Genomic DNA, 20,560 nt, shown 5'->3' on the forward strand with positions numbered 1-20,560 from the left:
TTGGAGAGGGACAACATGTTTGGGAGAGTGGAGGGACGGTGCAGGAGAGGAAGACCCTCGATGAGATGGGTCGATTCTGTGAGTGGAGTGGTGGGAATGAATGTGCTTGAGACAGCAAGGCTGGCACAGGATAGAACGGCATTTAAGGCTCTTGTACATAGGGTCGCTATGAGTCGCAGATGACTCAATGGCACATAACAACAACTATTGTAAATGGGAGGGGGGGAGCGAGAGAGTAGTTTGTACATGAGACCCTGGAATTTTAGTACTTTCTACTCCACTCTTAGAATATAAGAAATTGCTTACGCGAGCAGGTCAGGTTAAGATGCAAGAAAAGGAAGCAATTTCATTTGTTTTAAAAGAAACCTAGTTTGCGTTCTCTTGGTCAATGGATGGGTAGTAGATCTGAAAACACTCTGTGATTGTGAAGACTTTTGACCTTTTATAAAAACTGGCAAAAGGTAAATAGGGTCAAGAGAGTTCAAATCACAACTGAGCTTAAGACTCAAGCTTCTGTGTTTAACATTGCCTAACAGATTCCTTTATCCTTCTGTTCCTTTCCGCCCAGGCACAGTTTGGAATTTGAAGGACGTCTTACCATCCAGGAGTCAGGCGGAAGTAATAAATGCTGTCCTAAAGATCCTGTCTGAAGTTTTAGACGTGGATGCTGGCGAAGCAGTTATTCATATGAAGGCTGCCGAAGTGCAGAGGCTGAAAACTGTTGCCGAGACTGAGGAAATGTTAGAGAAGGCGTGTGGTGACGCTGTCGCTGAAGATGACGAAATGGAAGAAATGCCGCAGAAAACAAAAGCCAGAAGAAAGACTTTTGTTTCAGATTTACTTCCAGTAAGTCAGTTTGATGCTCTCAAACTTGGGTTTTCTTCCATTGATATCCTTAGCTTATTAGAAACTTTCAGCAAAATTCATTGTAAAGTGAATGTCAACAAAAATGGTTTCCCATCAAATTTTATTAAATCATTAGAAATTACTCCCCAGGCGAGGAAGGGGTGGGAAATAGTTTGTCTAAAATCAGGGGGTGTTTTTGTTTTTGTTTTGGGGTGTTTTTTTTTTTAATTTTAGTTTTGGGTTTTTGGTGTTTTTTTTTTATGTGTACCATCAAATTGGATCTGACTGGTACAGGAGGAGATTGCCCTTTCTTCTCCAGCAGAGCATCTGGTAGATTTGAACCATGTATATCTGGGATTGCAGTGCAGCTTCTTGCCACTAGACCACCAGAGCTCCCCTGAAATCAGATTTATAGACAGGAGATTTCAAAGATGGGATAGACCAGTACTTCTTCCCCCCCTCCTTTATACATGTACTTTGTGTTTTCTACAATGATTGATACACATTATATTTTATATCATTAATTACCATTGCTGTATGCCTACTCTCACCCCCTCTTTTCAAGCCCCCTTTCCCATTACTTCACTCCCCTCTGCCCAGTGATTTTTTTTCCCTTCTCTTTTCTCTGCCCTCCTTCTCTCCCATTTGAACATTTATACACATCTTACTTAGTCGTCTTCCTATTTTCACAGTAGTAGCCTGGTGTAATATTTGTCTTTATGAGACTAAGATATTTCACTCAGCAAAATGCTGTGGACCAGTTCATTGATGACACATCAGATACATCTCCTCTACTCTTACCCCTCCCACTTCAGACATAGGTTGTTGCTATGTCAAGTACAACCCACCGCCACCCTGTGAACAACAGCTCTGTGCCTTCCTTGCTGTATTCTGGGCCGTCCTCATCACCCTGACACACTTGAGCCCGTTTTCAGTCCCTGTGTGAGTCCATCTGGTTGAGGATCTTCCGCTCTTTCACCGACCCTCTACATTTCTAAGCCTGAGGTCCATCTCCAAGGACTGATCCCTCCTCACCACGTGCCCAAAGTATGTGAGATGGAGTTTTACCAGACATGCCTCCAGGGAGCACCCTAGTTTCACTTTTTCCAGAACAGACTGTTCTCTCGGCAGTCCACGCGATAGTCAGTACTCTTCTCCAACCCCACAGCTCAAAGGTAGTCTCCCAAACTGTCTTGAAGCTGAAGCAGTTTTCACTTTGCTTGGATTTTCTCTTGCATTATCTCCTTTTTTTAATTGTAATAAATTGTATGTTTAATTGTATGTGTGTGTGTGTGTGTGTGTGTGTGTGTGTGTAAAACAAAGCATTTGCAATTTGTACATGTACAAGTCAGTAACAATTACATCCTTCGTATGTAGGAGTGGCATCCACTTCCTAAACAACATGCCTCCGGAAACTCTATGAACTTTGATAAATGTTGCTAGTTGTATGGGGCTTCAGGCCTTTTGTTCATAGGGTCGCTATGAGTCGTGCTCAACTCAAAGGCAATCAACAGTACCACAACAGTATTATACAGCTATTACTATGATGTATTTCCAAATTCCTTTTTCACTCTTAACAAACCTAGAGACTTTGCCTTTCCGTTTCACCTGCCCCTGGTCATCACTGATAAACTTTGACCTCTCTGTTTCCAGTTCTAGATATTTTAGTTAATCGGATCGTATTTGTTCTTGTGTAACTGAATTCTTTTATCCAGCAAAAATGTTTTCAGAGTTCGTCCGTACTGTAGCATGTATCTAAATTTAATTTCTTGCTTTGACTGACTGATAACTTCATTGTGTGTAGGTATAGACCATGTTTTGTTTATCCAGTCACTTAGCCTTTTGTGTGTTATTTTGGTTAGTTTGTCTTTTTTATTCTCATCTATTTTCATAGTTAGCCTTACCAAAGTGATAAGCCAAACCTTTTGCTGAGCAGAGAAGGTTGGATGAGTGGAGAAATTAGTTTTTATAGACTGAATGATTATGAAATTAGTTTTTATAGACTGGATGATTATGATAGCATAATTATGCTAGTGGGTGTGTAGTTGATATAAGGATGTCAGATACAGAATTATTTCCTTAGTCAGCAAAGAAGGAACCATGTTTTGGGAGAACATGTCCCCCAGAAGCAGAGCAGGAAGCAGGAAGTTGGGGAGAATAGTGAAATCCGTTGGGTTTTGTTGTTTTGTTTTTTTTTTTCCATTCGGGGACCCATTTACCCTCTCTTCTAATGTACCAGGGATTGTGCTACATAGGTACTTAGAGGATTAAGACATGCTTCCTGCCCTCAGCCAGATGGATTGACACAGTGACTGCAGCAGTGGGTTCAAATGTGTCGGCAACTGTGAGACTGGCAGAGCATAGGAAAAGGGTTCAGATCTGTTCATAGTGTTGCTATGGGTTGTACTCGACGAAATCTTAACAACAGTCTACTCTCTTGAACCTCTGTCCCTCCAAAGTTGGGAAAGACAGGTATATAAACCCGTGGTTCTGTTGCCTTTGCTAAGAACAATTATAGGACTGCATACCAGTTTCTAAGGAGTTGTTTCTGTAGAGTAGGCATGCCGAGCCCATCCATGATGGGAGAGGCAAAGGAAGAGGGGATCAGAGAAGACTTTGAATAAAATGAAAGAGGTAGGTAAGAAAGAGCATGGTGAAAGCAGACTAGCGTTGTTCAGAGAGACTGCTCAGGCAGCCAGCTGGGGAGAATACAAGGGCCCTTCCTGGACGTGGGCCAGTCAAAAGGCTGTTGAAGTCGTTCTGAAGAATGATAATAAAGCCTGGTCTGGAAGAGGATGGCGTTAACTCTGTGTCACTGTAGCAACAATTTCAGAGGTGGCCTTTCCTGATGGATATGGGATGAACTGAGCATTGTTTTATGTCAGTGTCTTAGAGATTTGATGACTTTTTACCCAGTAAGAATTCTTTAAATGGAATATACTTGTTTTAAGGGCCAAGAGGATGCAGAAATGAGAAAGCCATTCTGTCCTTGAGTTCCTCACAAATCATGAAGTTGGCTGAAAAATCATAGCACCACTGTTTGGTGCAGGGAACAGTTTTACTTGAACCCCATTTTGTTGGATTTGACTACATCCAATTTTTAATGACATTTTCTAGTGAGCTCTGTGTCAGAATTAGTATTAATGCATTTGGGCTTTTTGCTTTTGGTAAAGCTAGCTAGGTGAAAGCTCAGCTTTGCTGTTTGTCTTCTAAAAGGGACATTTCTTAAAGAACAAGCAAAATTTAAAAAAAAAAAACACCAAGCTTTAACAAGTTCATTTCTTCAGTGAACATAGAAAGGCTAAGTTCTGTAGGCTTGGGTTATTATCTATAGGTGGAAAGTCAGGATATGAATGAAGACTTGTAGTTCTTTGCATTGTACTTATGAGGCCTCTCAGTTTATCCTAACAGATGCTGTACTATTTTATCACTCTGCATTCCTATTAAAAGAGAAGTGGAAATTTCATTTATTTGCTGCCAAGGAACTCCACAATATTGAAATGTTTTAATAAAAGAGGGGAGAATGGCATTCCTGATCAATTTCCCTCACTTCTAGGGGACTCCTACAGGGAATAAGTGAGGACCCACATCTGTGAGGATGAAGATAGGATTTTATCTTACTAGCTTTCCCAAAACAACGCAGAACTGTTTAAAAACGATTAGTTTTCAAATTTATATTAGGGGATGTAGGATTTACTTTCATAAGCATTATTTAAAAGACTGGGTGCTTATAAAATGACACACTCTGTCATAACAAAATCTTGCTTTTGGAAGTCATGGTAGCATAACTGAAGAGACTGCATGATTAACATGCTGGTCAGCCAGACACAGTTTCAAGTGCCATGGGGGGGGGGGGTGCCAGGCATGCATCGTGCTGATATGTGCCTGGAATACAGATACTCTAATCAGCCATGATCTCGCTCTAGAAGCTGTGAAACCTTTACAGGAATCCTGTAGAATATGCATGATCTGTTCAAATCGAGATTGTTGTTGTTGTTTCTGAAATCTGCAGTAGTAGAGAGTAGTAGCCCTGCCCTGTTTCAGCAGTTGGCTTGGTATCAGTTATGCTTTACTTCATGTTTTTCTGAATATCTTAACCCACTTTGCCTTTCTTTCTCTACCAAGTGTTTGATGCAAATCTCAGATGTTAAAACATTTCCTGTACATTAGTTTGGTGATCATAGAAATTGTTGGGAGTAGGAGAGTCACGTAAAGAAGTGGAACTCTATTCCAGAATGCCTTAGGAGGCATCATCATAGACTTTTAAGTGAATGTGAATCCAGCAGCATCTTATTTAGCTTTCAGTCTCTTAGTGTTTTTGTAGTTGAATATTGTATACACACACAAAACAAATAGAAATGAATTCTCTTCATATATATATTTTTTTTTCTGTGTGTGTGTGTATGAATGTATACATTGCCAAGCATATATCTGTTCAACACTATCTACATGGTATGGTTAAATGACATTGGTCAGAGTCTTCATGTTGTGTTCCCATATTATTTCACCACTGTTAGCTTAGGCTCACTGCTCCCTAAACTTCTCATTTATAATTTAGAGTTACTGTTGTCAGTTGATCTCGTTCGTAGACAATCTTTTAAAAAGAGTGTAGTGTTTTAGACAAATTTTTACTATTCAACCTTATGTACATTCATACTAGTAATAAAAAGAATACAAGTTTAGGGACTCCTGAGCTAATGCTGTTAGATTTGTTTTAGGTGGTTTTTCCTTATGAACCCAGTTTAGAGTTACAGTTAAATTGTTGCACAGAGAGGTTACTGGTAGATTGTGAATGATTGTGAGTAATCAGAGAGATAAAAGGGACTGTTGCAAGATTTTTAATTCCTGAGCTGGTAAATCTAAGACAATAAGAGATCCAAATAATATGATACATTCCATATTAGTAGAATGGTTAGTAAATTATTTTAAAATTTTTTCTTTTACATTGGTTTGCTTATAAAGTTCATATCCTTTGTGTTTCACACTATTCGTCATTTACATTCTGTTTCATATAATCATTCCCATTCGTTATGTTTTCTAAAATGAATCACCATTGAAATATGCCCACCCTTACCCTGTCTTTCCAGATCCCTCCTGGATCTTCCCCAGTTTCTGTATCCCCCTCCTTCTACCCACCAGACTGTGTGACCCTGTGATTTCCTCCTGCCCATCCTCAGCCCTCTGCTCCCACCCCTTCCCGCCTTGGATCCTCATACACATTTTACTCGTTATTCTAGTAAATTAAGTTAATGGAACATTATGCAGCCATTAAGAACACAATTTGAAAACCATTGAAATTTGGAAACATTCAGATACGATCCATGAATAAAATCTGTTGGTTTTACTTACAAACTTTATGCGAATGCCAACATGGCACTTTTGTTTTTCATCTGTCATTGGAAAATCACATAAGTTCGGACTACCAATTTTTAGAAATTTTAGCTGATAAAGTGAAATTCGTGTTATAAATTTTCAGAGACAGAGTCTCCTTCTTCCTTCAGTCTTGACACAGTAATCTACAAACAAAGCCAAGGTGTGAATATATTCATTCCGCAGCCACACTTTCTTAGTCATGTAAGAGCTTATTAGTAATATTTATTAATGCAATACTTATTAACCTCTTTCCAAGAAAGCAGCCAGTCCTCTTAAAGCAGGTTTGTTGTGCAGAAGTGCCAAGTGCAGCAAGTGAAAGCTTGTTACATGTGTTAGGCAAGGTGAATTCAGTTCAGAATCCCTGAATATTTATCCATTCTTTCCAGCTAGCTGATAAGAAACACTTTGAGACTTTAATTTGAGAATAACCATGCAGCTAGAAGTAAACAAAGGTTACAGTGGCAATACTCTGTATTGACAAGAGGCATTATAAATGATTGTTTGTGATTCGAGCACTTGTTTAACCCACCTTACTTTAAGTGTCCTCTGTTGCCAGTGCAGAAATATCCCCATGCAGGGAGCTCTGGTGGCCTAGTGGCAAGAAGCTGCACTGCAATCTCAGAGATACTTGGTTCGAATCCACCAGATGCTCTGCTGGAGAAGGAGGGGCAATCTCCTAAAACAATCAGATCCGATTTGACGGTACACACACACAAAATAATAATTTTTTTTTAATTTTTGTTTTATTATTTTTGTGTGAATGTACCATCAAATCAGATCTGACTGGTACAGGAGGAGATTGTTCCTCCTTCCCTGGCAGAGCATCTGGTGGATTTGAACCGTGCGCCTCTGGGATTGTAGTTGCAGCTCCTTGCCACTAGGCCACCAGAGCTCCCCTAAAATAATAAATTTTTTTTAAAAAAATCCCCATAGCCTTAAACTAAGGAAATGTACTAAAAAAAAAATTTTTTGCCAAACATTGAGAGTTGGTTGTTTGTTTTTGTAGCCCACTGACAAGGAACTGAGACAGACCACAGCACTCTTGTCAGCGCAGCAGACAGCTCTGGAAATCCTTGTCAACATGTGCTGCAGTGAAGGTTCGTGACACGTGCATGTTTAGACGTTCCCTGGGCTGAGAAGGGATCCTCCTTCAGGATTGTCTTAAATATTACAGTGCTTTGCACTCGTTCCAGATCCTTCTGATGACGAATGGGAGGAGCTGTCCAGCAGTGATGAGAACGAGGCATTTATGGAGACTTCTTTAAGTGAATGTGCCGGCCAGCTCCTGTCTCCCCTCTGCCTCTCCCATGAAATTCACACGGCGCTCACCACTTATCTCATCCCGAAGAAGGTACTCTGTTTTCATTTCAGGATTATTATAGAATAAGGGAAAGGCTTAAAGAAAGCTGTTCATTCTGTATCGAGAAGAAGAAAAATGCTTACTCTTCCAAGTTTTGGGTAATTGGATGATCTGGGTAGCGAAACAGCATGACTGGAAGCAGCCTAGAAGGTCTTTTTCAAGCCTGCTTCTTTTACTTAGAAGTAATATGTTCACATTTCTATAAAAAAATATGTAAAATGACCTTACTCTTCCCTTCTGTTGCTTTACTGCCTTTCTGAACTTAGGTTGTTGAGAAAACTGCCTTTCCAAACAGCATTGCTGTTGATATATGTTCTAAGACCCCCACTTGGAAGCCTTTAATTAGAAAGTAAGTTGATTTTTTTTTAATTTTAAAAAATGTTTATAATTTCTTAATATATTAAATGATGGACTGTTGAATAAATAATGCTAATTTTCCAAAGACCCAAGTTTTTGTTCATTCATGTGTGTGTATGTGTGTATATACACACACACATATAGAGAAATATGCACGTGTTTGAGAGTGTTCACAGAAATGGGGATCATAATTACACAAACCTCAAGACAACCCTAACATATAACAAGAAAATGGATCTCAACCAAAACTACTCACAAAATGGATGAAACTCATATATATTGTAAAAGAAAAAAGATACAGTATGATTCCATTATAAATAAAGTTGACAACAAATAAATGGATAGGAAAAGGGTGGTATAGTCACACAATGGAATATTATACAGCGCTGAAAAACAATGACCTTGGAAGACATGCTGAGTGAAATATGTCAGTCACAAAAGGACAAATATTGCATAAACACTTACAAAATAGGACTGACATGAGGAGTTGAGGGGGAAAATAGGAACAAAGTGAGTAGAAGATGAACACTGGATTGGAACAGATGAGGGGAAGAACTGTCTGAAAGGAATATATGATTAAGCATTACATGTAAGACAGCAATCTGAAACAAGAGGTGTGTTGCAGAGTGAACTAGGAGATGGGGCGGGAGAAAAATGTGCAGCAGTTAAAGTTTTATTGGAACACACAAAACTCTTACGTGTATAAACGCTTTTTAAAAAAGTCAAAACTAAAACATACAGTTTAGAAATACATAGAAAAGCAAGAAAAGATTTACCATAAAAGTTTGGATACTAATTATTTGAGGTGGGGTATGATTTTTGAATAGGTAAGTGGATTGTGAGGGTCCTCACAGTGTTTATATCTTTCCTAATTTATGGTTTCTAGGATGCTTGCTATATATAAATTATTGGTTAATTATTATTGTATGTGGGTTGGACTTTTTACTATGTATAGTCATATTTTTAAAAAAATTTTAGAAGATGCTATTTTGTATAACATTTTGACAAAGTGCATTGTTTTTTTGGCAGATGAATGACTCACAGGCCTAAGGCAGTTTGATTTGTGAGATAATAATTTGCCTTAACATTCTTTCCTGACTGATAGAGAATTCTTATTTTTCTTAGAAGTAGTCCTAGTCAGAACCTATAGCTCAGATTAAAAGCGAGTTCTGAATTTCTGTTAAGAATTCTCTTGATCACTCTTAGTGAAAGACAATATTGATTTCACTTCCTTTCCAGATTGAACACTATACAGTGTAGAGCCCTCGTGTGTTTACAGAGCCTTGTGTCCGCCCTGGATGTGGACCATCTGGGAGAAGCTCCAGCCATTCAGACACTTGCACAACATCTGTCCCAACTTCTGTTTTCTCAGCCAGGTAAATGTTTAGCCCTTCATGAGAGAGACCACTTGGATGGAGGAGAATTTTGAAGGGATAGGAGCATGGGATTTTTAAATATATACACTATTGTTAACAAACCACAGAAAGAATTTCTAGTCACAGTCAGGTATAGTATGTTGTTGTGTACTGTTGAGGGGAAACTGACCCATAGTTGACCCTTCAGCAGGTTTGCAGAGGCTATAAATCGCAAGGGGGAAATTACCTGTCCTTCTCCCCTGGAGCAGCTGGTAGATTTGAACTGCATGCCTTTGGGATTATAAGTACAGCTTCTTACCACTAGACCGTGAGAGCTCCCTATCATGTGTAGTACTGTGTGTATTACTGCCTGCGGCAGAATCAAGAACAGAGATACAGAAGCAGACTTATGAGTTCTGTTTTCTTAATTAAAATTATTTGCATATCAGGCTGAACCACAAATAATAGCAATACTGATGTGAGGTGCCAAGGAGTCAACTTTGACTCATGTTGACCCATTTACAACGTCCCAAATCCCTGTGCTGTCCTTAGAATCTCTGCTGTGCTTAAGCTGGTCCTTAGAGCCTGTGTCAGTCCACCTTCTCGCGTTCCTTTGGCTTTACTATAGTAGTGTCTTGTAGTGTTTTCTGTAGTTTTATTTGTTTTTCTGCATAGGTTTATTTCTAAATAATTCATCCTTTGCGTGACTATGGTAAATGGAATTGTTTTACTTCCATTTCAGAATTCTCTTTGCTACTTCAGAGGAATCGGACTGATTTTTGTATGTTGATGTAGCGTGGCACTTGGCTGAATTGGGGAATTCGATCTAGGAATTGTCTTGCCGAGTCTGGCATTTTTCACATGACTTAGGGAATCATGTCATCTGCAAACAGTGATGGTCTTATTTCCTCTTTGCCTATTTGGATGCTTTTTATTTACCTTTCTTGCTTGGACCAAGACTTCAGTACCACGTTAGAATAATGGTAATGCTTGGTTCAATTCTCATTAATAAGAGGAATGCCTCCTGTGTGATTTACAGCCTCTGAAAACCCTCCGGAGGGTCAGATAGGAGCTGGTCCTCACTCACCAGTAAGAAGTGTATACTGGTGTGAGTGATTGCGGTCATCTTTCAGTTGCCACTGTTGTTGTTAGGTGCCCACTCTGTCAATTCAGAGTCATAGCCCCCGGGGCAAACGAATGGAGCACTGCCCGGGTCCCCTGGCATACTCACAGTCCCTGCGAGGCTGACTCCATTTGTCAGTCACTGAATCAGACCATACAACTGAGTCTTCATTTTTTGCCATTTCCCTACTTTTACCAAACTTTTACCAACTTCTGCAGGGACTGGTCCCTCCCTTTAGAGTCCTTCAGATGAAGTCTCACCATCATCTTTGCTTTTCTGAAGCATTCTGACGGTACTTCTTCCAAAAACAGAACGTTCTCACATGATCTTCCTTCTCCTGGTAGTTCATGTATATTCAGTATTCTTCACCGGCACCAAAATTCAAGGGCGTCATTCATTGGTCGCCCTTATTCATTGTTTAGCTTGTACTCACCTATGTTGTTGTTATTGTTGTTATGTGCCGTCGAGTCGCTTGCAACTCATAGTGACCCTATGTACAACAGCCCTAAACTCTGCTCTGTCCTGTGCCAATCACACCGTCTCCGACACACTCAGCACGATTACCCCAGTCACTGAAACAATCCATCTTCTAGAGGGCCTTCCCCTCCTGTGCCTGCCCTCCACTCTTCCAAGCATGATGTCCCTCTCCAAGGACTGGTCTCTCCTTACAACATGTCCAATGTATGTCAGACAAAGCCTCAGAATCCTTGCCTCCAAGGAGCAGCCTGGTTTAACCCTCTCCAGGATGAACCTGTTTGTTTTCTTAGCAGTCCATGGTACCCTCAATACTCTTCTTCAGCACCACAGCTCAAAGGCATCAATTCTTCTTCTATCCTCCTTAGTCATTGTCCAGCTCTCTGATGCATAACAAGTGATTGCAAAGACCATGACCTGTATCAGACGCACCTTAGTCTCCAGAGAGACACCGCTGCTCTTGAGTACTTTAGAGAGGTCCCTAACAGCAGACTTTTCCCATCGCAGTACATCTTTTAATTCCTGGGTGCTGGTGCCAAGAGTGTTGACCGTGGAGCTAAGCAGACTAAAGCTGTGAACAATCTCAGTCTCTTCACCATCCATCCTGATGCTGCCAAATTGGTCCAGTGGTGAGAATCTTTGTCTTCTTGACATTGAGCCTCAATCCATATTGAAGGCTGCAGTCCTTGACCCTCTGCAGCAAGCGCTTCAGGTCCTCCTCAGTTGAGAAATACCATGGCTTCGATGAGGTACATCTTAGCCCTCAGAGTGACATTCTTTCTTCCTCTTTAGCACTTCACAAAAGTCCTTGGCAATTGATCTGCCCATTGCAACATGATGTTTGATTTCCTGTCTGCTCTTTCCATGAGTGTTGATTGTGGTTCCTAGTAAGAGGAGAAACTTGGCAAGATCATTTTCATGATTATACAGGCCAAGAGTCCTCGTGGGACAGTTCTGCTCAGTCGTGTAGGGTTGCTATGATTTGAAATTGACTCAGTAACGGCAGGATTATGGGTTTATAAGTCCTAATGAAGGACAAACAAAACTCAACAGATCAGATTATTAAGGTACTGTGCAGGGGTATAAACTTAATTATATACTATGGACAGGGGGCCGCTGCACACTCTTAAGTTTTGCCTTAAGCATCAAAAGTATTTTCATCGTAACAGCATATTCACATTGCTGCCAGCTTTTCTTTCACTCTCTTCTTTTTTCCTGCAGAATAACTTAGAGAAAGACAAATCTTGGGTTTCATTTTTGTGTTTCAGATTTTGCTAAACAAACTGACTTTCTAGAAGCTGCAAGTAGTGCCTTAAGGGCTGTTTTGCAAGCAATGGCCTCCAAGAACATTTCTCAGGTAAGATTTTAAAGTACGTACTTATTTTTTAAAAGAATAATACATTCTTGTAAAGAAGAATTTCAGGGGTATATGAAGTAAAAATTCCCGCTTCCCAACACACACACATACACACACATTCACACACTTTTTTTTTAATTGTTTGTAGAATCTCCATAACATTTTACTCAGTGCATATGTTGTAAATATAGATGAAGGTTGTCTTTAGCATTTTGTTATATATCTTTTCAGACGCACAGTGTACAGTTCTTCATCGGTACTTCTTTGACAGGCACTTCAAACTTTTAAAAAATCTTTTCATTAAAGAGATTGTCAAGCATTCCTGAAAGAATGTGGAGTGAATACATTCAGCATGAACCCTCAGTGGTTTCATATTCTGCCATTCTTAGTTATCCATACTCCCATTTTTACTTCTATTTTCAAGTCAATCCTGTTGTTGTTGTGTGCCATGGAGTTGAAACTGACCCATCGCAGATCTGCCGGCGGGTTTTCAGAGGCAGTTAATCGCACGGGAGGAGATTGCCCGTCCTTCTCCCACAGAGAAGCAGTTTCTTGCCACTAGAGATCCCTAAAGTAAATCCTAGACATCATATAATTTCAGTAATGCTTTATTCTGTTTTTGTGTACTATGTTTCTTATAATAAACACATTTTTTTCTTTTTAATTTTAATGAAAGTTTATAGAGACTTAGGGTTTCCATTTACTCACTGTTGCACTTTTCTCCATGCCCACCCGCTCACCTCCAATTCACTCTTCTTGAAAAGTAAAAGAGGCGAACTCTGGTGGTCTAGTGGCAAGAGGCTGTACTGCATTCCCAGAGGTGAGTGGTTCTAATCCACCAGATGCTCTGCTGGAGAAGGAGGGACAATCTCCTCCTGTACAAATCAGATCTGATTTGACGGTACACATACACACACAAATAATAAAAAGAAAAACTCATTGTTATGCAGTTCCTCCCCCCAAGTCCACTCGACTGTGCAGCCTTCATTCTGGACTCCTGTCATGACAATAATACCTAATCATATATCCCTTTTAAAAAGTTCTCTTCCTCATCTGTTAGAAATATCCTTTTACAGTTGAGTTTTTTAAAAAATTTCCCCTCCCAGTGTCCCTTTCCAGTACCATGTATTCATTGAAAAAACTTACTTTTGTTTCTTTGTATGTAAAATTATTCTCTGATTTGGCAGGTTTATAATGATGATGTTGTTTAACATATCATTATGTTTCCTTTAAACTAGAGGCTTAGAGTTAGGCTCATGTTTTTAGCAAGAAGAATTCCTAGGTGGCGCTGTAGAAACCCAAGCCCACTGCCCTTCTGTCGATTCCAGGGCATGACTTCAGTGCTCCATGGGGTTTTCATTGGGTTTCTAAGCTCACTGCTGTGACATTCCCTGAAGTACCGCTGCTGGTGATTCACCTGCTTTGAATTAGCAGCCCAGCACATAACACACTGCACCACCAGGCTTCCTTTTAGTATTAGATGTGTGTTACTTTTGTGCCGTGAACTGACTGAATCATAACGACCCTGTAAACAACGGCTCTGAGTCTTGCCCTATCCTGGGCCAACTTCAAGTTCTCTGACACACCTGACTTCACTTCCGTCATCACTGTGTCAGTCCAGCTCATCCAAGGTCTTCCTCTCTTGGCACTCACCCTCCACCCTCCCAAGCATGATGTCCTTCTCCAAGGACTGGCCCCTCCTGACTGTATACCCAAAGTATGTGAGACAGAGCTTCAAAACCCTTGCCTCCGAGGAGCAACTTGCTTTCACCCTCTCTAGGACAGACCTGTTTGTTCTCTTGGCAGTCAATGGCATCATGTTCTGTACTCTTCTGCAGTACCACAACTCAAAGGCATCAATTCTTCTTCTGTTATCCAAAGTCACTCCTGCTCTCAGATGGCATAGCAAGCAATTGAGAAGACCATATCCTGGATCAGGTGCACCTTAGTGTGGGAAGTCACTGTCCTGCTTCCCTGTCCAGTTCTTTGCTGTGTAGATGTGTACACTGCCTGGCACATACCGTTATTGTTAGGCGGTGAAGTATATGATTGCCACAGTGGGCTCTTGTGTGTCAGGAAGGTGTGAGGATGGCATGAGATAGATAGATAGATAGATAGATAGATAGATAGATAGATAGATAGATAGATAGAAAGAACAGGGTTCAGATCTTTTGTTCAAAGGGTCACTATGAGTTGGACTCTACTTGATGGCACCAAACAACAATAACAACAATATCTTGAGAAAGTAAAAAAAAGAAGTTGACCCTTAAAGAGATAGATTAACATATAGTGACTGCAACAACAGACGTAAGCAGAGCCAAGCTTGTGAGGAGGGTACAGGACCAGACAGGGTTTCAGTCTGTTGTACAAAGGGCGAAACAACCGGTGAGGGCTCGGTGTACCCTTGTTATACCTGCTCTAACTATCTTGTTACTGGACTTTTCAAATATACAACAATTGGCTTGTACTTGATATCAACCAACCAAAGGGTTTATGGACTTTTTGTCTTAAAATATATTCTGAGAAGCCTTGAACATTAGATTTGGCAGAACATGAAGTGATTAATAAATGAGCTTCATAATTAAGAACTCTTCTATATTAAAAAAAATCAACAGGTAACATTTAGTAAGGATAAGTATTTAGGGAGCTCTAGTGCTACGTCAGTCGATACCCCATCGATTCCTAGGCTTTTTTTCCCCAGTGCCTTCAGTGCAGCTTGAAATTCATTCTTCTTTACCACTGACTCTTGTTCATGTGGTACCTCCTGAAATTTTTCAGTGTTAATAAATCTTTTTGATACAGTGATTCTTTCCATCTTCTTGATATTTCCTGGATCATTCAACATTTTGTCCATGACATCTCTCAGTATTACAACTCGAGGCTTAAATTTGTTTCTCAATTGTTTCGTCTTGAGAAATGCCTAGTGAGTTCCCCCCCCCACCCCCCGACTCCAGCTCCTTTCACATTTCGTTATGTTATTGCTGTATCTTCTCGAGCTGCCCTTTGAAATCTTCTCTTCAGCTTTTACTTTGGCATCTCGTCCTTTTGTTTTGGCTTCTCAGGGCTCTAATAATGCAATTTTCATAGTCTCTTATGACATCCATTTTCTTTCTACTCCTTTGTGATAACTTTTTGTTCTCTTCATGGATAATGTCTTTGATGCTCTTCCACAGTTTCTCTGGCCTTCGTTTACTGGGGCTCAATACTTCAAACTTGTTCTTGAGGTGAGTCTTAAATGTAACTGGGATGGACTGAAGGTTGTATTTTGGTTCCTGTGGAACCAAAAGTTTTCATTTTCTTCAGCTTCGGTTTAAACTTGGACATGAGTAATTGATGATCTGTTCCACATTCGGCACCTGGTCTGGTTTTGACTCCAGATACGGAGCTTCTCCAACAATTCTTCCATGAATACAGTCAATCTGATTTCTGTGTGATCCATCAGGTGAAGTCTGTGTAACATCACCATTTGTATTTTTTTTAAAAAAGGTAATTGGAATGAATAAATCATTGTGTGAACAAAATTTGATCCATTGATTTCTGGCTTCATTTCTGTCACCAAGGCCATACTTCCTGACTACCATTCCTTCTTCATTGTTTCCAACTTTTGCATTCCTGTCACCAGTAATTATTAATGCATCTTGATTGTACATTTGGTCAATTTTGGACTGCAGAAGTTGTTAGAAATCCTCTATCTCATCCTCTCTGACTTTAAGTGTAGGTGCATGTATTTGAACCTATTAACAGGTCTGCCTAGAGTGCATACGGGTAGTATCCTGTCACTCACAGCATTGTACCACAGGATAGATCTTGAAGTTGCCTTTATAACAATGAAAGCAACAGCATCCTTCTTCAGTTTTTCATTCCTAGCCTGGTAGATCATACGATTGTCTGATCCGGAGTGGCCCTTGGTCCTCTATCTCAGTTTGCTGATGCCCAGAATGTCAACCTTCATGAATTCATATCATTTTAGCCAACTTCCATTTTCCCTACATTAGTACTTCGTACATTCCTTGTTCCAGTTATTAATGGTTGTTTGCAGCCATTTCTATTCATTTTTTTATTGACTTCCTATCTAGGCTCTACCTCTAATACTGTGACTTCCCACGATCCTCTCTTAATAGAGTTTTCAAAGGCCACTTGTTTGGAAAGTGGGTGGCCAATTCTTCTCCCTAATCTGTTTTAAGAATACTTAATTGTTCTCCTGAGAAATGTAGACTCAGATCAAGAAGCTGTTTTCCAGAGCAAGGGAACACTACATGGTATAAAATCAGGGAGTGTGTGTTTCAGGTCACATCCCTTCTCCATATGTATTTCCTCTGTATACTGTATATAATTTGCAAAGCTGGACTCTGTGGCATCAGCACTGGAGGAAGACTCATCAGTAACCTGCATTATGCAGATGAAACCACTTTGCTTGCTGAAAGTGAGGAGACTATGAAATGCTTGCTTCAGAAGATCAAGGACTTCAATGTGGATTACATGTCAACATCAAGAAAACAAGTCCTCAACACAGGACCAACAGTCAACATTACGATAGAATGAGAAATGATTGAAGCTGTCAATGATTTCATCTGGTTTGGATCAGCATACTTGGTAGCCCCACTCAGGAAATCAGATGTCTGCTGTCAGGTTCCTCTTTAAAGTGCTGAAGAGCAATGATGTGTTTGAATACTAGGGTGCACCTGGTACAGCCATGGTCTTCTCAGTCACCTGTAACACATCAGAGCTGGACAAAGAATTAGGGTGACAGAAGAATTGATGCCTTTGTGGTGTTGGAGAAGAGTACTGAATATCCCATGGACTGCCAAAAGAACAAACAAATACATCTTGGAGAAGTGAAGCCAAGATGCTCCTTGAAGGCAAAGATGGCAATACTTCATCTTTCATGCTTTGGACATGTAACTTGGTGAGGCTAGTCCTTAGAAAGGGACATCGTGCTTGGAAAAGTGGAGGGTCAGCAAAGGAGAGGAAGACCTTCAAAAAGACTTCCAGCAAAAGATTGACTAAGTGACTTCAGCACTGGACTCCAGCGTTTTGGAGGTGATAAGCATGACACAGGATAGGGCAGGGATCAGGCTGGCTGCTGATAGAGTCACTATGAGTCATACTCGAAACGAGGCACCCAACAACAACAGTGTCATAGTCCACTGGGGGTTGTACTGCTAATCCAAAGGTTGAGCTTCTCTGGCAGTTTGAATCCACTCTGGTGGCCTAGTGATAAGAAGCTGCGCTGCAATCCCAAAGGCACACGATTTGAATCCACCAGCTGCTCCACGAGAGAAGGATGAGCAGTCTTTTCTTGTGCAGTTTATTGCCTCTGAACACCCGCCAGCGGGTCAGCCGTGCGTTGATTCTGACTCAGTGGCACACAACAACAGTGGCACCAGGGAGAAAGATGGATAATCTTCTCTCATATGATTTGCAGACTTAAAAATTCAGCTAAGAGTCAGTTCTGACTTGACAGCAGTGAGTAAGCTTTATGATACATGTTTTATTTTGTTACTGCTTTTCCTGATGGAGAAAAGGACATGTAATGGATTTAAGTAACTTATTTGATTGCCCAGAGGCCAGTAGTGGAGCTAGGATTTGAATCCAGGCTGCATGACTCCATCGCTCAAGCCCTTAGTCATCGCACCACATTGCCCTCTTATACCAGATAGCAAGGGCCCATGGTGTTTGCACTGGCTCTCATGTGATACCGGCTGCCAAAGATATTTTCGAATTAATTTCAAATTACCACTATATGATGGGAGCGACATATCATTTCATTTTCTTATAGTCATCATTTTATAGTAACACACTTCAAAAAATACCTTGAATTAAAACGAAAGAAGAACAAAAGCCAAGCCTGTTGCCATCATATCAGTTCTGATGCCTGATAACTCTGCATTACAGAGTAGAATGGGTTTGTGGAGTTTTCTTAGCTGAAGTCTTTAGGAAAGCAGATCCCCAGGGCTGGATTCTGCTGCACTATTGGTTAAATTTGAATCACCAGCCTTTATGTTAACATTGATAAAAGACCGACTGGGCCTTATTGTGTGTGCTGTTGTTACGTACTCTCGAGCCAGAACCAACCCCTCCCCTGTCCCTCCAGCAGATTATCAGAGGTAGCATATCACACAAGAGGAGATGGCCCGTCTTCCTCCTGCAGAGCAGCTAGTGGATTCAGACCACATGCTTTTGGGTTGGCAGCGCAACTCCTTACCACAGTGCCACCAGAGCTCCCTTACCTTGTGTAGAGTCAGCTAATTTTCATTAAAGGTTGTTGTTATTGTTATATGCCATCGAGTCGCCTGCAACTCATAGCGACCCTATGCCCAACAGCTCTGAAGCCTGCCCTGTCCTGGATTAGTCTCACTGACTACGACACACCAACCCCCACTGCCCTAGTTTCTGTATCAATCCATCTCGTGCAGACTCTTCCTCTCCTGTGCTGTCGTCCCTTCACCCTTCTGAGCATGATGTCCTTCTCCAAGGGCTGGTCCCTCCTGGCCACGTGCCCAAAGTATGTGAGGTGGAGCTTCAAAATCCTAGCCTCTGAGGAGAAACTTGGTTTCACTCTCTCCAAGACAGATCTGTTTGTTTTCTTGTTGGTCCATGATATGTTCAAGATTCTTCTCCAGTACATGATCCTATTTACATTCTCCAGTAGTTTTCTTAATGGTTAGTGTGAAAGCAAAATAATAGAATCTCTTTAGTCTCTGCACATCTAGAATGAAAGCAAGTCTTTTTTGAATGAAATAATCAGACTGCTCCTTGGAAGCAAGGATTTTGAGGCTCCATATCACGTACTTTAGGCATGTTGCCAGGAGGGGTCAGTCCTCGGAGAATGACCTCACGCTTGGAAAGGTGGAGGGACAGCGCAGGAGAGGAAGACCCTCGATGAGATGGGTTGACCCAAAGACTGGGAGGTTGGGAGCAGGTATGTCAGAGACAGTTTGATTGTCTCAGGAAAGGATTCAGAGTTCACTGTACATACAGACACTATGAGTCACAGGTCACTAAATGGCACATAACAATCATTATAGGAACTGAAGCCCTCCATAACCTTGTAGCTTTGATTTAGTAGTAGCGGCAGTGACATGATCTGGCCCTAGTCTGGTTTAGAAAACACACTAGAGCTAAATTAGGGAGTGAACAGAAGAGGTACCAGCTTCCCTGTTAAGAATATATGTCCTTTTAGACGCAGTCTGTAGTGGAGATTGTTGTCAATCTTGGTTTCACGTTCTATTGGAATTGGTTCTGTTTTTCACTGTAATTGTTTTCCTTTTAACAGTGCTTGACTCCTGATCAACTGATGACATTATGCAAAGCAGGCATCTGCAGTAGTAACACTGGCGTTAGAGTAAATGTTGTCAGTATTTTAGGAATCACCGGCAGTGTCCTAGCCAAAGAAGACGGTACTCTTGAAACCTTGAAGGTAAGACAGTTTGCTTCCAAACACAGAATGTGAAATAACTAAAAAAAGAATAAATGTTGGTGTAAGAATTTTTTTTTAAATGTGACAAGGGAGCTCTGGTGGCCTCGTGGCAAGAAGCTGTGTTGCAATCACTAAGTCATGTGGTTCAAATCCACCAGATGCTCTGATGAAGAAGGAGGGGCAGTCTCTTCCTGTGCCGGTCGGATCTGATTCGACAGTACACAACAAAAGAAAGGGGGAAAGAGAAAAGTCTGACAACGTGGAACGACATCTAGAAGTTGCTTCTGAGAGTATTTAACTTGATCTAACTACATGTGAGACTAATTTACATCAGTCCTTGAGAAGCTGAGTCATATTTTGCTGTTTATTTTCACTCCAGAGGTAGTCTCTCAAAAATAAATTTGCCTTCAGAATAATTAAATGAACTTCCCTTCAAGAAAAGACCTACTTCAGAATTTCCCAAGATCTTTTTTTCCTTTGTTGTTGTGTAAAATATGTGTGTGCTCCCTTTCTACAAAGATGGCGCCAAAACGAAGACCAAAGCCCCGCTCCTCCTAAAACTGAAGCCACAGCAAAGGCATTAAAGGCAGAGAAGGCAGTGAAGGGCGTCCACAGCCACAAAAAAAGGAAGATCCGCATGTCGCCCACCTTCCATTGGCCTAAGACGCTGAGACACCAAAGGCAGCCCAAATACCCCTGGAAGAGCGCCCTCAGGAGAAACAAGCTTGATGACTGTGCCATCATCAAATTTCCCCTGACCACTGACTGAGTCAGCCATGAAGAAGATAGAAGATAATAACGCACTGTGTTCATTGTGGATGTCAAGGTCAATAAGCTGTAAAGCTCTGTGACAGTGATGTGGCCAAGGTCAACACTTTGATTAGGCCTGATGGAG

The 20,560-nt window shown here is 40.9% G+C and overlaps 1 protein-coding gene across 1 annotated transcript in view; it reads left to right on the forward strand.

Annotated features, from left to right (window-relative positions):
* HEATR3 (HEAT repeat containing 3) overlaps nucleotides 1-20,560 on the forward strand; it is a 46,363-nt gene that overhangs the window by 15,409 nt on the left and 10,394 nt on the right. Inside the window, exons 7-13 of the mRNA XM_006882509.1 lie at nucleotides 569-846; nucleotides 7,226-7,316; nucleotides 7,413-7,570; nucleotides 7,846-7,928; nucleotides 9,176-9,312; nucleotides 12,157-12,245; nucleotides 19,522-19,665. Coding sequence (XP_006882571.1) covers nucleotides 569-846; nucleotides 7,226-7,316; nucleotides 7,413-7,570; nucleotides 7,846-7,928; nucleotides 9,176-9,312; nucleotides 12,157-12,245; nucleotides 19,522-19,665 — 980 coding nt within the window. The remainder of the gene's footprint in view (nucleotides 1-568; nucleotides 847-7,225; nucleotides 7,317-7,412; nucleotides 7,571-7,845; nucleotides 7,929-9,175; nucleotides 9,313-12,156; nucleotides 12,246-19,521; nucleotides 19,666-20,560) is intronic.

Source organism: Elephantulus edwardii, unplaced genomic scaffold (assembly GCF_000299155.1).
Source record: "Elephantulus edwardii isolate Elephantulus edwardi_28Jun2011 unplaced genomic scaffold, EleEdw1.0 scaffold00021, whole genome shotgun sequence".
NCBI classification, from domain to species: domain Eukaryota; kingdom Metazoa; phylum Chordata; class Mammalia; order Macroscelidea; family Macroscelididae; genus Elephantulus; species Elephantulus edwardii.